At 37.3% G+C, this 16,285-nt stretch overlaps 1 protein-coding gene across 2 annotated transcripts in view; it reads right to left on the reverse strand.

Moving 5' to 3' along the window:
* The window catches only part of BANK1 (B cell scaffold protein with ankyrin repeats 1), a 308,779-nt gene extending 293,180 nt beyond the window's left edge, over nt 1–15,599 (reverse strand). The window contains exon 1 of one of the 2 annotated variants that reach the window (XM_043571701.1): nt 15,450–15,599. In XM_043571701.1, the coding sequence (XP_043427636.1) occupies nt 15,450–15,519 (70 nt within the window). In that variant the 5' untranslated portion in view covers nt 15,520–15,599. The remainder of the gene's footprint in view (nt 1–15,449) is intronic. The other variant, XM_043571693.1, reaches the window with a different exon arrangement.
* Between the last annotated feature and the right edge of the window lie 686 nt (nt 15,600–16,285).

The raw sequence follows: 16,285 nt of genomic DNA on the forward strand, positions 1-16,285 counted from the left end.
CTCAGCACGGTTAAGCTGTTTCAGTTTCTTAACCTGAAAAAATCAAGATACTGATCCCTAATTCCGAGAGACAAAATCTGAAGCCTGTATGTCAGACTACATCCTGGCATTCAGCAGTCATTGATAAGTGTAGCAGTGAGTACGACAATGATGATGGTCATTCTAACAAAGGCTACCTAAATGTAGCTAGTACCTAAAATGTGCCAATGGCTGTTCTGGTGTTTCATGAGAATTAACTTCTTTTAACCTCATAACCACCCCATGAACAAGTGCTCTTCTTATCCCATTTTGCACTTATGGTGCCTGAGGCACTGAGAAAGTAAATACCTTGCTGAAGCTCACATCTCTGTCCTAGTAAGAATTGTAATAGCAGCAGCAGCCAGTAGCATTAATGATAAGGATTATTAAACTGGTAAAAACACCAAATGTGAACAAAAGATAACGGGACTTTCTTTTGTATTTCACTGTAGAAACAACAGCGAATTCCAGAGAGATGTTTCAACAATGAATAAGTATAAATCTTGCCAAGGATGACAACCTAAGGGCAATATTGATATGCTCTTTAGACTTTATAAAAGCTTACTTCCTCATGGTTATATCCAGGGTTTTATCTAGACTGATGGTGTATGAACGTCTGATGGATACAGCCCTAACTGTGGTATTCATGCTACTCTTTGTCCTTGTGGTGTCCACATGTGTTTAAAAATCTGCATTGTCCACATGTGTTTAAAAATCTGCATTCATTTCCTGTTGCTGCTGTATAAAATTACCACAAACTTAGTGGCATAAAGCAACACAAATTAATTATCTGACAGTAGAAAAGGTTAGAAGTCTGAAACTGGTCTCACGAGGCCAAAATCAAGACATCGGAAGGACTTTGTTCCTCTGAAGGCCTTAAGAAAGAATCCACTTACTAGCATTTTCCAGTCCCGAGAAGCCATCCACAGCTCCTGGTTAATGGCCCCATTCCTCCATGTTCAAGCCAGCAAAATTGGGCTGAGTCCTTCTCATGTTGTCACGTGTCTGATACCCCCCCCCCCACACACACACAACCTCTCTCTTTCACTTGTAAGGGTCTTTGGGATTACACTGGGCTCCCTGGATAATCCATGATAATCTCCCCATCTCAAAGTAAACTGTCTTATTTCCATCTACAACCTTAAATCTCCCCATCTCAAAGTAAACTGTCTTATTTCCATCTACAACCTTAATTTCTGTTTTCCATGTAATTTCGCATATTCAGAGCTCCGGGGATTAGGATGTAGACACCTTTGGGGAGGCTTTATTCCATCTACCAAACAACAGAATACTACTTTCAGCTCTAGTTCTTTTCTCCCTTTCTTAAAATCTTCTGAAGTAAAACAGATATATGTACAAGTATACCTTCTGCCTCTCCTCACAGAATATTTGCAGGATAACACTGATTAAATAGTTTAAATGATCATTGTTTAGATTTCTCGTTGAGTCAAAGTAAATGATACATTAGAAGCATTTTCTAAGAGTCAATTAGGAGGGGGTTGAAAATTCCTTTGAGGATGCAAAGCATTAGGCAGATGCAAATTATTAGCCTTGCATCTTTAGAGTACTCTTTATGGCAGGCATTTTCAATATATTTTAATCACATCTGTATTATAGCCTTGATGATTTTAAATGTCCTAATGGCCTTCATTAAAGACTGTTTTTCTAGCATTATGTTGTAGATATTTTACTTCCTATTATTTCACTCACCTCCAAGGACCTTGAGAGCAGCAAAACTTTCTAAATGTTTACAACTGTTAGTTAGAAACAGTTGTGTCTATTTTATCCCTTGCAAAAAATGTTTCCATGTTGACCTACTAATGGTAACATTAGTTGCTTATTTTCTACTAAAATGGCTTTCTATATACATGCTTACTTCACTGACTATAAAAATGGAAATGTCCACATGGGAGGATGCTTTTCTAAAATGGGTGCACACATGCAGTTGTGTGAGAATAAAATGAGTTCATTTCAGAGAGCTATAGAGTGGCTAGTAAGCCAGGCTTTGGAGTCAGGCTGTCTTGGAATCCAAGTTCAGCCAGCTTCAAGCAAATAATTAACCTCTCTGAGCTTAGATTTCCCCCATGAAACATACAGATAATAGCACCTACAAAATCAGTTATTGTGAGAATTAAATGAGATAAACTATATAGAGGATTTATCGTCATTCCTGACACCTGTAAGTGCTGATTAAAACTTCATTTCAACACTTTTCTTTAAGTTGAAATTGGTCTTTGGAGGACAGCATTTGCCAGTGGGTGGGATCCCAATTCCCAGAGACATAGTAGCAGGGAATCATGGAGCGAGGAAGTCCTTCCCTTTAGAATACTTCTTTAATCCTGACTCGGTCAAGGACAGTGTCTCAGATTGGAGCTCTTGTAACTTCATGAACTCCAATACTATCAAATAGAGGTTGACCTGTGTGTCCAGAGCCTGCCCTTACTTAAAATTGTTTCAAGACTACTTTACTTTCAGTCTGTTTATTTGTATGGTCACCTTCTCTTTATGGCAAAGGGTAATGATTTTTTCATTTATGGTACTGATATAAATGTTCCTTTAAAACATATGTAAGCTGAAAAAAAAAAGTTAGTTTAAAGAATTTTTTTTTTCTTAAACAAGAGAGTACTATAGCCAAAAATGTGAGGAAGGTTTTGTGAGAATGACTGAAATTTGCAAAACTCTGTCCCAAGGGACTGTACTCATGACTGCATTCTGAAATGAGTAGTGGCTTTCTGGAACAGAAGTTACGCATCAGGAATCACCCCCAATAGCCACAGTAAACACTCTTAGCTGTAGCTCACCCTGCTAACTAGTTCTCATGATTAAATTACTGAGATCTCAGAAGGCTGAAGGTTTCTGAGTCATCTGACGTTGACTTAGAGTGAAGATAAAAAGAAATAGTGCCATTCAGCTTTTCCATACCTATTTCACTTAAAAACAGTCCCTGAAGGCTGGAGCTACCTTTTTATGTATTTCTTGAGCCTAGCACAGATCAGGAATACATGTTTGAAGAGTGAATGATGAAGGATAATTAATCTGGCATAAGATAATGAAGGCATTAGTCCACTCTTTCTTGACGAATATCCTCAATCCTAAATGCCCAGAGAAAGCAATTTTAATTTTGTTAATGTTTATTTATTTTTGGGGGAGAGAGAGAGAGAGAGCAAGAATGTGAGTGGGGGAGGGGCAGAGAGAGTGGGAGACACAGAATCCAAAGCAGGCTCCCGGTTCTGAGCTGTCAGCACAGAGCCCGGCACGGGGCTCGAACTCATGAACTGTGAGATCATGACCTGAGCCTAAGTTGAACACTTAACTGACTGAGCCACCCAGGTGTCCCAAGAGAAAGCAATTTTAATTTCTGCAGTGTTATTCTCTTAAAATAATAGATACTAATTGAACTATTATTATGAGCCAATCATTCTCATAAATAATTAATATGATCATCAATATACATAATGTCTCCTGGGCATCACAGCGATCACAGCGTTCATTAGTGACAGAGCCATTAGGTGGTCATGTGCTTTTTTGGCTTCAAATCCAGTGCAATGGAAAAATATTTCCTATATTATTAAAAACTGTTTAGTCTTTCTTTAGATTAATAATATTCTTGTATGGATAATGATCTATTCTTTATCCAAAAAAATCACTGTGGATTCTCCTTTTGTTTTAAACATTGTGCAATAATTTATATGGAGAGCAAAATTGAAATATTTATAAATGACAGGTCACCAAATAGCCAAGCAAATGTAACTTTAAAGTGCATACACAAATAGTAAATATATTAACACTAGAAAGCTGAACAAGTAAAACTGTTAAAAGTAAACATAGAAAAATAAAAAGTAGAAGTATATACACTGTGTTTTTTCCTATTTTTTAGTCACTCTACATACTTTCAATTACGTGTATGTATTATTCTAGAAAAAGAATAATAAAATTATTTCATCTTCCAGATACAAATGGAGGGTATTAAATTTCATTTACTTTTCTACCCTAATCATAGTTTTTCTATTTGCCCCAGAAGATTTTTTAATATGCTAAGTTTTATTAAAAGGTTACAGACATTTTAGTAAAAGTAACTAAACTACTTGTTATCAGATTAAAAGTTAATTTAATATTGGAAAATGCCCTAAATTACCTTTGTGTGACAGGTTTTGTGAATTTTTAATACTTTTTGTCATAATCAAAGAAAGCTTTTCTGCAAACCAATTTGAAAAAGAAAGCCAAAGCCAGGGTTGTTATTATCTGAGACTAGATTTACACCCCAGCAATAGGGCATTCAGAAATGGCAACGACTTCATTTATCCTTTTTTCATAAATTTAACTGGCTACTTTACTGTCACTCCTGTGCTACTAGCTAATCAGCAAACATCTCTTAATGCGCTTACCTCTGCTGAATGGATGCCAGAGGCTACCGGATCTATCAGAATAATAAAAGTCACTGTCATAGCAGTGTTGCTTACCTGAACTGTTAGCCAGTCTCCAAGACTAAAATTGTCAGTTTAAATTATTTGCATTTGTATCAGTTACTGTTTTTTCCATTAGGAAAATATTTCAGCAATAATTTATTTGGGTGACTTCTAATAACCTATACGCTTGCTTCAAACGTGTGTTTCATTGACACACATTTCTAACATGGAAACAATCTGGTTACGTCCAAGTAGTCAAATTGATATTATTTTTGGAATATTCTGATGAATAATATGCCAATTTTTGAACAATGTGAGGTCACTTACATAGCTTACATGATTATTCACACAGTGGCAGGTTTACATAGTCTGACAAATGAAAATACCTACAAAATCAGTTGAGATGCATACATGCTATTGAAATACCAACTGCGTGAACACACACAGTCCAAAATATTCTTATATTTAGAATGCCTTACACATGTTCCCAGTTTCATTTCATTCCTACTTTACTTTCCCCAACAGATAATCCCCTTCTGATTTTATTCCTATTTTCTCTAACACATTTCACAAAGCTCTCATTTGAATAGTTAGAATTAATCATAAGGGAATTAAAGAAATAGGCATATTGTGTGTGTCTTACTCAACCTGTCAATGCCATTTTCCCTACTGTACACCCTCCTCTGTTTCTATTCTTATTATACGCCCACCTCCCTCTCATTCAAAAGATGGCCAGGCCCAAGAGCTGAGGGAATCGCACAAAAAGCAGTGTTACCGATCTCGGGCTTGAAAGAACCATCCTCTCGAGAACTACTTGCCATTTAACAGGGATGAAAACGTGGTGCAAAAAACCCTCTTTCTCTACCAGTGTTCAGATGACAATGCATTCCATGGTTAAATATGTTCGTGAAATATTGGATTAGAGAAAACTGAAGATACATAGTTAGTTGCAGAAATTTATCAGACCAGTATGGAATGTCCCAGTATGCACATTCAAAAGTTATTTCACAGAACACTTTCTCCAAGGAACACATATGGTACACAATACAGATTGAACAGCACAGTACTAAAAAAAGAAAGCCCTGGAAGCATGAGCTCAGGTTTTCCAGATATTGGCCATCAGGTAAGAGAAATTATGAATCACCCTTCATAATCTCCCACGTGGCCCACCATTTTCACCTAGCAACAGGCATGACAATTATCAATCACAGAGCACCTACTATGCTGCAAGTATTACCAAATGTTCTTTCCTCTTTTCATCATGAGTACAGAGAGGTCTTGTAACAGAATTACCTAAAGAATGAGGAGCCTAGGCTTTTATATGTACCAGTTGAGAAAATTGTTCTAAGGAGTCATAAAGCAATAAAATATTTTAACGTAATAAAATGAAATATGAACATACTTTTTAATGAATCTTCTATATTCTCCTAAGCAGAAGCAGGAATGAAACATGTGTTAATAGCTAACTTCACAGCAGACTGGTCCTCACAAACGAAATAGAAAAGCTCTCCCTTTCTTTCTATAATTACATGTGCTTTCTAATTACCCATAGGTTACTCTCAACCAGAAATTTGCTTAGGAGAACCTTCCTATTATTCTTTGGACCCTGAAAGATCTAAGTGAGACATTATATAGATTTATACTCTATTAGGAGTAAACTGCTTAGACATAATTCAAGCAATTCTGAAGATATCACTAAATCTTTACCTATATAACTAAATCAACTGTTATTTTTACTTGTATGGTATTAGAAATGCCTTCATCCCAAAAGCTAAGACACTTTGAATCTGCTATTATCCAGTTTTTGTGTGTGTGTTGGTTTTCTTCTTTGCAGGGAGGGGCAGAGAGGATGTATGATAATATACTTTATAGTTGTAGGCTAAATCTTCAAGAAGAAAGAAATGAAAATTAATCACATTTTTATTTTAAAAGAATATGATGTAAAATTCTTGGGGCGCCTGGGCGGCTCAGTCGGTTAAGCGCCCAACTTTGGCTCAGGTCATGATCTCGTGGTTCGTGAGTTCGAGCCCCGCATCGGGCTCTGTGCTGACAGCTCAGACCCTGGAGCCTGCTTCAGATTCTGTGTCTCCCTCTCTCTCTGCCCCTCCCTTGTTTGTGCTTTGTCTCTCTCTCTCTCTCTCTCTCTCTCTCTCTCTCTCTCTCTCTCAAAAATAAATAAACATTAATTATTTTAAAAACTGAATTCTCAAAATGGGAGAAAACTGTTCTTTACCCATTAACTAGCTTCCCTGAAGACAACACACAATTTCACATATAAAATCACATAATTTGTTTTCCTGGCAGACCATAGGTTTCATCCAGTTCAATCTGTAGGGAATAACCAGAGACATGTTTGAGATATTATTGTGTTTAATAGAACAATTAGAAAGGTTAAACAGGAGAACAAAAAAGGACATTTACATGAAGCTCTCAATCTTGAGATTCAGATGTGACACCAGAAATACAGACAAGGAATCATGTAAACACATTCCATCTAATAAAAGTGAAATTTGAATACTGAAGGTATTAATATCTGCCGTTTGCTAAGCGCCTGCTATAAATGCTCCAGGCATCTAACATACAGAATTACATTCAATTATATAAAAAATAGATATGTTTCTTATCTCAGATATAAATAAATTGGATTTTAGAATTTTTTTAAGTTATTTATTTGGAGACAGAGTAAGCATGAGTGGGGGAGGAGCAGACAGAGAGGGAGAGAGAATCAGAAGCAAGCTTTGTGCACTCTCAGCGTGGAGCTGTAAGTGGGGTTCGATCTCACAAACCATAAGACCATGACATGAGCTGAAATCAAGAGTCCACAGCTTAACTGACTGAGCCAGCCACTCAGGTTCCCCAAGAAACTGGATTTTAGATGAGTAATTTGTTTAAAATCACACAATAAGTGACAGTTTCCATATTTGAGTTGATATGAATAGTTACAGATATTGATATAGAGAGTCAATCCACAAACACAGACATATTTAGTTATCTTTAAAATATATTTACGGTGTTAAATTGGAAAAATGTATAGGAAAACAGGTGAGAGATTAGGAGAATAGGTGACTGCTCTATAATACAATAAAAATCTTGATATATTTTAAACTGCAATTCTATATGTATATCCAAAGATCTATCTTAAATTTCTTTTAAGGGGCACCTGGGTGGCTCAGTCAGTTAAGCTTCCTACTTCAGCTCAGGTCATGATCTCGTGTTCATGAGTTCAAGCCCCCAGTCTGGCTCTGTACTGACAGCTCAGAGCCTGAAGCCTGCTTTGGATTCTGTGTTTCCCTTTCTCACTGCCCCTCTGCCGTTCACACTCTTGTCTCTCTGTCAAAAATAAATAAAACATTTACAAAATTCCTTTAAAAAGGTTGTGCATGCTTTTTTTTCATTGTAACATCTTATACTGTTTAAAACTAATAAAACATTAGATATTTTCCTTCCTATAATATTAATGCAAAGGTCACAATCAACGATTCAAAGAATAAATTTTGTGAGAAAATTCATTTACCTGGAAAGACATTTTAAATATAGAAAGCAAACTCTTGTTACATTTACTCATAGAACCACAACAGGAAAGTTCAACTTTCATGTGGTTATAACATGAGTGAGTGGAAAGTTTCCAACTTCGTCATGTGGTTTAAATAAACCAAGTTACTATATATTTCTTCTGAAACCTAGGACCTTTTATACACAGAATTTTCTACTCAAATTAATCCAATAGAAGATTTAATAGCATTTAAAGTTGATTCTCCCCAAATAAGTATATAAATATAATACAATTCCAATGCAATGAAAGGCATCTATTTTTATTGGTGCAGATCCAGCAAATAGGAGATGGCTCATGAGCCAGAAATTCTTGGGATCCTGGCACCAGTCTCTTTCAGGTGCCAACAGCTCGTTCTTCCTGATTCCCCAGCTTCCTGATGGTTATAAAATAGCAGATGCCCCTGGCCACTTATGAAAACTGGATCCCATAGCCTAGTTAGGAAAATTACTCCTGGTGGTCCAGACTAGAGATCGCTCCCAAATCCTTTACACCAAATATGTAAAAGCTAATTTCCTATATCAAAGTTCTTTCTGCCTAAAATGGCTAGATTGCTTTCATTAAATGTCTCCAAATCAAGTGTTACACAATATTCCAATTGTTTCATGGAAGGGGGAGAAGTAGATAAAACAATCTCTTAACGTAAGTAATGAAAAATTAATAATAAATAAGAAATTTATGGGATTTCTTAAATAAGAAAATTATGGAAAAGAAGATCCCTCAGGGGGCACCTGGGTGGCTCAGTAGGTTAAATGTCCAACTTTGGCTCAGGTCATGATGTCACAGTTCATGAGTTTGAGCCCCGTGTTGGGCTCTGTGCTGACAGCTCAGAGCCTGGAGCCTGCTTCTGATTCTGTGTCTCCCTCTCTCTCTGCCCCTCCCCCACTCATTCTCTCTCTCTCTCTCTCTCTCTCTCTCTCTCTCTCTCTCTTTCAAAATTAAACATTAAAAAAAATTAAAAAATAAAATCAAATAAAGAAGATCCCTCAGGAGAACTTTCCTTAGCAGATATTGGCTTGGAAATAAACAAATACATGAGTGGAACAGAACAGACAATTCAGAATGCAGATTCCAGGATACATGAGACTTTGTGGTATGGCAAAAATGGAATAGATGACACTTGAACAATGTGGGGGTTAGAGGCATCAACCCCTTATGCAGTCAAAAACCCTCCTATAACTTGTGATTCCCCCAAAACTTAACTACCAATAGCCTACTATTGACTGGAGGCCTTTTCAATAGCATAAACAGTCTATTAACACAGATTTTATATATGTATTATATACTATATTCTTACAATAAAATAAGCTAGAGACAAGAAAATATCAACAAAATCATGTAGAAAAGAAAATACACTTACAGTATTATACTGTATTTATTAAAAAACAAAAAACATGTATAAGTGGACCCTTACAGTTCAAATTCCTGTTGCTTAAGCATCAACTGTATTTCAGTTTACTGGGAAGAGTATGGTTCATTTAATAAATGCTGATTTCTCAGCTGGCTTTAAGTTTGAAAAACTTAATCTCCCAGAGGGACTGCGATACTAGCTAGTAAATTATGCTACTTTTATACCTCCTCTTTCTCCTTTACTAAGATTAAATGTCATAAGCATTCTCTCTGTAGGCCTTGATTTAAATACATTTTTTAAATCTGCTAGAAGTAATATGCTATCAATTTTTAAGGAAGTAAAAACATCCTATTAAAACTATTAAAAAACACTATTGTAATTTTATGATTAATACAATTTTATAATTATATAATTCAAAATTCTAAACTTCTTAATAGTGCTTAACTCTTAGAATATTAACCTTTGAGTGAATTGTTTCCTCACCAACTCTAGGGACTTTAAGTTTAGAGACAAAAATAACTGCATGGATTTTCTTCAATTTCAGTAATCGAGTGAGATAACTCCAAATATTCTTATCAGGAGAACCACTAGACTTAGAAGGCATCCTATTCTCAGTGCATAAAAGACCTAATTCACAGATTGTTTAACTTGCGATGAAAGATGCAGAATAGACATCATCTTAACAATAACTCTCTAAAAGGGAAGAAGCTTATGGAAACAGAAGAGACGGTATTTGAGAAATACAGGTATTCTAGCCCCACATGTATTTTTTTCCTCCAAAAAAAGAGAAACTCATTCAAACTACCTTACCTAAAAAGAATATGAGTGTAAAGATACCACAGTCATCTTATGGAGACCAGATCAGAAAAACAAGTGCAGGTGGCCTGGAAATGGAAAGTCGGAAACTAAGACTACTCCCTCTTTCAGTCCTCCTTAATTCTCTCCATTCATCTTGCTAATGATCCAACGCGGACAAGAGTCAACTGGCTGTCATCCTCTATTGTGTGTCATTAAACATTATCCTTCCCCCTTCCACTGACAACAGTCTTATTATCTCTTGTTTGAAAGGAAAGAAAGGCTTTGTTGAGTCCAACAAATCTGTAAAAGCAGACAACACACATCACTGGCCAGTAAGCAAAGGCAGCAAGCTGCCTCTTAAATGCCTATACTTGACCCAAGTGACTATTTCCAGGAAGCTGAATGACCCACGGTTTTACCCATTTAACACGAGCACGGATGGATAGGACATGATAAAGGATGGTTCTCAGTCTATAGATAAGTGCCTGGAGTAGTGAAAGTTTTAAACTTTTATTGACAAGTGATGAGAGAATTAAGGAAATTTTCTCATTAACTGAAATAAAGGTAGAATTTTGCCTCAATTTTATCTCACTGACTTTCTCATTAGTGATGCAGTAGTTCACTAATTGTACTAAAAATGCAGTTGTCTCCTGAAACTTTTAATCACTCTATTAAATCTAAATAAAATGTGATCAACCAATGAGGAAAATGTGTAAACCTTAGGGATTTTGCACAGTCACAAGAAATACTCTACAAGTTGTCATTCTAGTGACATGATTTTACAGAATCATACCACTTTGATGTGGTATGCTTCTTTCCCACATCTTTGATGTATCTCTCTGCTCTCTAAACTCTTCCTAAAAAGATATGATGACTTGGAAGTTACAACTTTAATAGTTTAGACAAGTTCTTGTAGGAAATGAAATAACACAATGAATTATTAAATATTTTCATATACTTATACTGAGCCATATAACTTCTTGTTCAAAGTAGGTGCTAATTTGATGCTCTCACCTATCAAGGTAATGTGACATCCATATCATATGAATTCAAAGTAGTAACACAATTAGTGGCAGCTATTAAAAGAAGGCCAAAACTTCAAGTGGTCTTGACACTATGTTATTTTTCTGACAGTTAGGCATGAGCCTTTCTATGGCTATATTAGAACAAAAAAAAAAATGAGTGAAAATATTGATCCTAATCAAAGGATGATGCTTAGTCTTCAGCATGGATCATAACCCCAAAATGAGGCACATGGCAAATGAAATTCCAAGTCAGAAACTATTCTTGTACTTTTTTAGTATGTCTTCTTTATAAAACAGAACACATAAAAAATGAAGCATGGGAATTACTAATACAGAAAAGCAGAAGAGCTTAAAAGAAAGGAAAAGATGACAAAGTATGATAAAACATAACTTATTTTAATTAATTGGATACAAAGGAAATCTTGTAAAAGACCATACGTAAGGCATTGATAAATCACTTCTTAGGATTATAAAGGGAAGTGGTCTTTCTGGATTATTTCAGTGAGGAGCACTTGAAAACAACAAAGACATTTCTATTCAGTGGTAAATGTCTAAAAAAAAATCATTCTTTTTATCTGAGTGAAAAATAAATACAAAGGGGTATAATTCCATATAATATTTGGTATTTTTACCACCCGGACTATTTCAATGTCTGCAGTGAAACTTGGATACTGTTCTTTATATTTAGAATAGGAAAGAATCACAAGGCCATATAACAGCTTATTTTTAAATAATAACTTCTATATTGTTTGCCCTTCCTATTCTTATTTCATAGCTGTCTCTAAAATTACTGTATGATATTACATAATATATAAAGTAATAAAATAGCAACTGTAACTTAGGTAATCAGGTAACAGCTATTTAAATTCTTAAAACGTGTGACTTATATTTGGCAGGAATGATATTCTTTACATTGGATTTTTTTTAACCAAGCAGTAAATATTTGGGTAGATTCTCTATCTTCTTATAATTCAATGAATGATCCCATAATTTTCCGTTTGATGCTTACTTTTCCACATATATTTATATTTTTTAACTAGATCATAACTGGTACTGTGATATGGGTAAATAAAACATGCTCTCAATTTGTCTTAATCATTCCCATTTTATTCTTTCCTGTAAATGCCCTAGTCTAATGCCCTTTTAATCACTCTATCCTTAGTTCTTCTCACTGTGGGTTTTTTTTTCTCCTCTCACAACTATTACCCACAATATTTCCCCAAGGATATAGCACTATCTTTCTACAGGAAGCCATATGCCCTAATTTGTTTCATGTGGGAACTTGATGGCTTCATTCAAGTTTTCCCCCAATTTTATTTTATTTTCTCCATAAACAGAGAGTTTGTTTTCTCCAAAAAAACTCTCTCTTTTATATGTAAATATTACACTATTGACCAATGACCTAAGAATTAAAATAATAGCTAACATGTACTAAGCAATTACCATTTGCTCTGGCACCCTGAAAATCACTTCACATGTATTTCCTCTTCCAATCCTCAAAAAGACTCTTTTGAATAAGGATTATTATTGTCTCCACTTTTGCTTTTTAAATGGATAAACTGAGGTAATAACAGATTTAGTTATATGTCTAAGATTGAACAGCAAATAATCAATAAAGCTGGACTGATGTGAGGCAATCTGAGTCCACAGGCCTTCAAAAGTAGGGCATGATCACCTACAATGTGTTCAGATAGATGTGGTGAAAAAGTTCCCCCTGATTCTCCAAGTACACACCACATACACTGCTGTTTAAGTCTGGAACCCTAAGCATTAGATATTACAGAATTATTCCCGTTAAAATGAAAACGCCCTAAGAGAGCTACCTCTCTTTTAAAATCTCAGCAAAAGCAACTTTATCTGAACATTTCCAGCTGGTCTGAAGAAGGCAAGTTTCACCAGTTGCCAGAACAAGAACCAAGGTATTTTCTTGGAAGGAGAAATCAAGGTTATTTGCTATGTTAGAAGACTGAAGACAGAATAAAAAGCTTCAAATCTTCAAGAACTTCATGACAGAGAGAGAGACCCAGACAAACCGTGTCTCTCACAAGCTATACATAAGCATTGAGCACATGGTGAATCACGGTAGATGCCTTCTGGGTTTTTAAAAAAAATTTTACTGTTTATTTTTGAGAGAGAGAGGGGCCGGGGGAGAGAGAGCACAAGTGCACAGGGGAGGGAAGCCGACCCAGGGAGACACAGAATCCAAAGCACACTCCAGGCTCCGGGCTGTCAGCACAGAGCCCAACGGGGCTCAAACCCAGGAGCCTTGAGATCTTGACCTGAGCCGAAGTCTGACACTTTACTGACAGAGGCGCCCCAGATGATTTGTTTTTAAGCTAATTATTTATTTAACTCCCTTCATAAAAGGCATCAAATAATATTAATAAAAAATACACAAAAACTACGGGGTGGGTAACAGTCTGTGCTTTAATAAATAAATAGTCCTTATTGGAGGTAGTAGTTAAATTTGTTTCTAAAATCACTAGGTTTGGAACAAAGCAAAGAAACAATTTCTCATTTGGATATTGGTGGCCAGTATCTAGTTAAACATAAACCAGAAAAATACATTTCTAAATGGAATTTTCATCCACTATGCATATTTTTACATTGTTTTAGTACTGGGTATCATATCCTTCCTGCTTCCATTAAAAGACAAGTTGGATACTCACAGTGTTTACCATTTTATACTCCTATAACTACACAACTTTTGTAGGGGGATAAAAGGTTGTTGGCGAAGTGATGAATAGATGATCTTCAAATAATAATTAGTTATGTGACCATGGGAAAATCACTACTTGGGTCTCAGCTTTCTCTTCTCTAAAATGAAGCAGTGAACTAATTTCACCACAACGTGCCACATTAAGCTAAAATCTACCATGCTGTGGTAACATTTGTCCAAAGCAGACAGAAAGGACACACAAAAAAGCTCTCCATATATGAGAAGAATTAATCAGAACTACTCATGGAAGACAACCCATGCCTAGGAATAGGCCTATTCCTAGGCATGGGTTAATACCAAAAGTCAGCTCCTTATAAGAAAAAAATGTAATTACCTTGGCCAAAGGAGGTAAATGAAGCAAGTGATAAATACCACATTGGGAAGGAGCAAAGGAGATGGGGGAAATCACACAGGAAGCACAGGAATAATCAGAACTAAATACTGGGTCGCATCACTCTAGCATTATTCACAATAGCAAGTCCCTCAAAGTATTACCTGACTATCGAGGAGAATAAAAGTCATTTTCTGGCTAAACCGTTCAATCATGAAGTTTGAACAAATCGTAGTCCATTCTATTTAACTAAATTGTTAAGCTGAAATCACAAATGTTAGCACATCAAGATATCGTGGGCTCTAATTTTTTTCTTCTCATTTAAATCGTCACAAACATGCTTCCCATTTTAAGAAACGCAGTCTTTTAAAATGTATTTGTCAAACATGCACACTATCCAAGAGAAGCAGCATGACCTTTAAAAATGCTAGGAAGCTATGAAGAATTCTATTCGGCTAATTTACTATTTTCAGATTTTCTTGTTGCATTTCTCACTGTGAACAACTCCAGTAATCTTAATACCCAAGTGAAGGCTTTTTTTTTTTTTTATTTCAAAACTGGACACTTTATAACCATTAGTTCACAAATCCATTTAAAACACTCAAAAAGAACTGAGTACAACTGCCTTAACATCCATTTATGTGAATTATTCAACCACATTGACTGCTTCTCCTTTGACCAAGGTAGCAAAATCTGCGGAGTGAGGGGTCTCTACCCAGAGTAACCCGTCCGCTAAACGGATCCCAGTCCATCCCAGAAATTTACCGGGTTGGATTCTGAAAGGCTGGGCAGGTAAACCGGACAAGCGGTTTTGAAAAAAAAAAAAAAATGTTGACACAATTTTTAGGATGACGCAGAACTTAAAACACGCGCTTAACTTTAAAACCCATTCCAAGGTGCCTGGAGAAACTAGAGGGCCCTGTCCCACGCTCTCTGGAAAGTTCCAGGCACTCTCAAGTTGCGGACTTTGACGGGACGAACGAGAGGCGCTCCCACTTGATCCCGGACAGGCCGCCCCTCCAGAGACCACACTCCCCCCCCCCCCCCCATTACAGTTGGAGCCCGGTCGCCAGCCGAGCGGCAGACGCGGCGGGAAGAAAGGGGCAGCTCCGGTGCCCCGGTTCCCGACGCGCGCGGGCTTCAGCAGCCCGAGCGCAATGATCGCCGAAGGGTGCGCGCGCAGTCTCCGCCGAGCCCTGGAGCCGCGCGGCCGGCCTCGCCCTCCCGCCGCCCGCACGCGCGAACACCCACCTGGGGGCGCTGGGCTGCCGGGGGCCCGCTCCCGGCTCCCGCCCGCCCGGCCCGACGCTGCAGGCAGCATCGCGGCGGCTGAAGCCAGGCAGCCTGCGGACAGGACTCTGCTGCCCGAGATTCTCGGCGAGATCGTCTCTAGACGCCCCCCTTCGTCAGCCCACCGCGGGCGGGTCTGGCCGCAGGGCCCGGAAACGCAGCCCGTGGGCTCAGGCCACAGGGTCACCGCGAGGCCTTGCGAGGGCGCCCTGAGGAAGTGAAACTGCCCAGGGGCTTGCGCTTGCCTGCTTTTTAGGCTGCTCTCGTTTCTCCTAACACTCTCTGGGCCTGTTCACTCCGGAGATCTTAGAGCTGCGATACCTGTGACTCCAGCTTTTGTCCCATTCTAGGTCTTCCACTTTGTCCCCACTTCCGGGAAGAAATAGGGATACCAGATGTAGACACTTGCTGGGAAAGGGGAGCGATAGATACAGATATATGGATCTGGTTATAGAAATAAAGATATAAAGATGTAGATGCAGATATACAGTTGAATTTTTTTATATATTTCATTTTGCCCATACTGTGTAGGCTAGATTCATAAATTGCAAAGTGATTTTAAAAACCGTATAAAATTTATTTCCCTCTCCTGCTCCAAGTCAGAACTGGTAAAAAATAAGACGTGGATTGAAATAGATTCTCCAAGTAAGGGTTTAACTTCGCTTGCTTTGAAGACTGAGAAATACTCAGACTTCGCCCAGATCCTTAATATAAATGTCCCTTCTTCTCTCAAGGTTCTCTAACTTAGTAATTTACTTTTTGAAATTGAAAATATTTTTGAAGATCAAATTGAAGAT

This window comes from Prionailurus bengalensis, chromosome B1 (genome assembly GCF_016509475.1).
Source record: "Prionailurus bengalensis isolate Pbe53 chromosome B1, Fcat_Pben_1.1_paternal_pri, whole genome shotgun sequence".
NCBI classification, from domain to species: domain Eukaryota; kingdom Metazoa; phylum Chordata; class Mammalia; order Carnivora; family Felidae; genus Prionailurus; species Prionailurus bengalensis.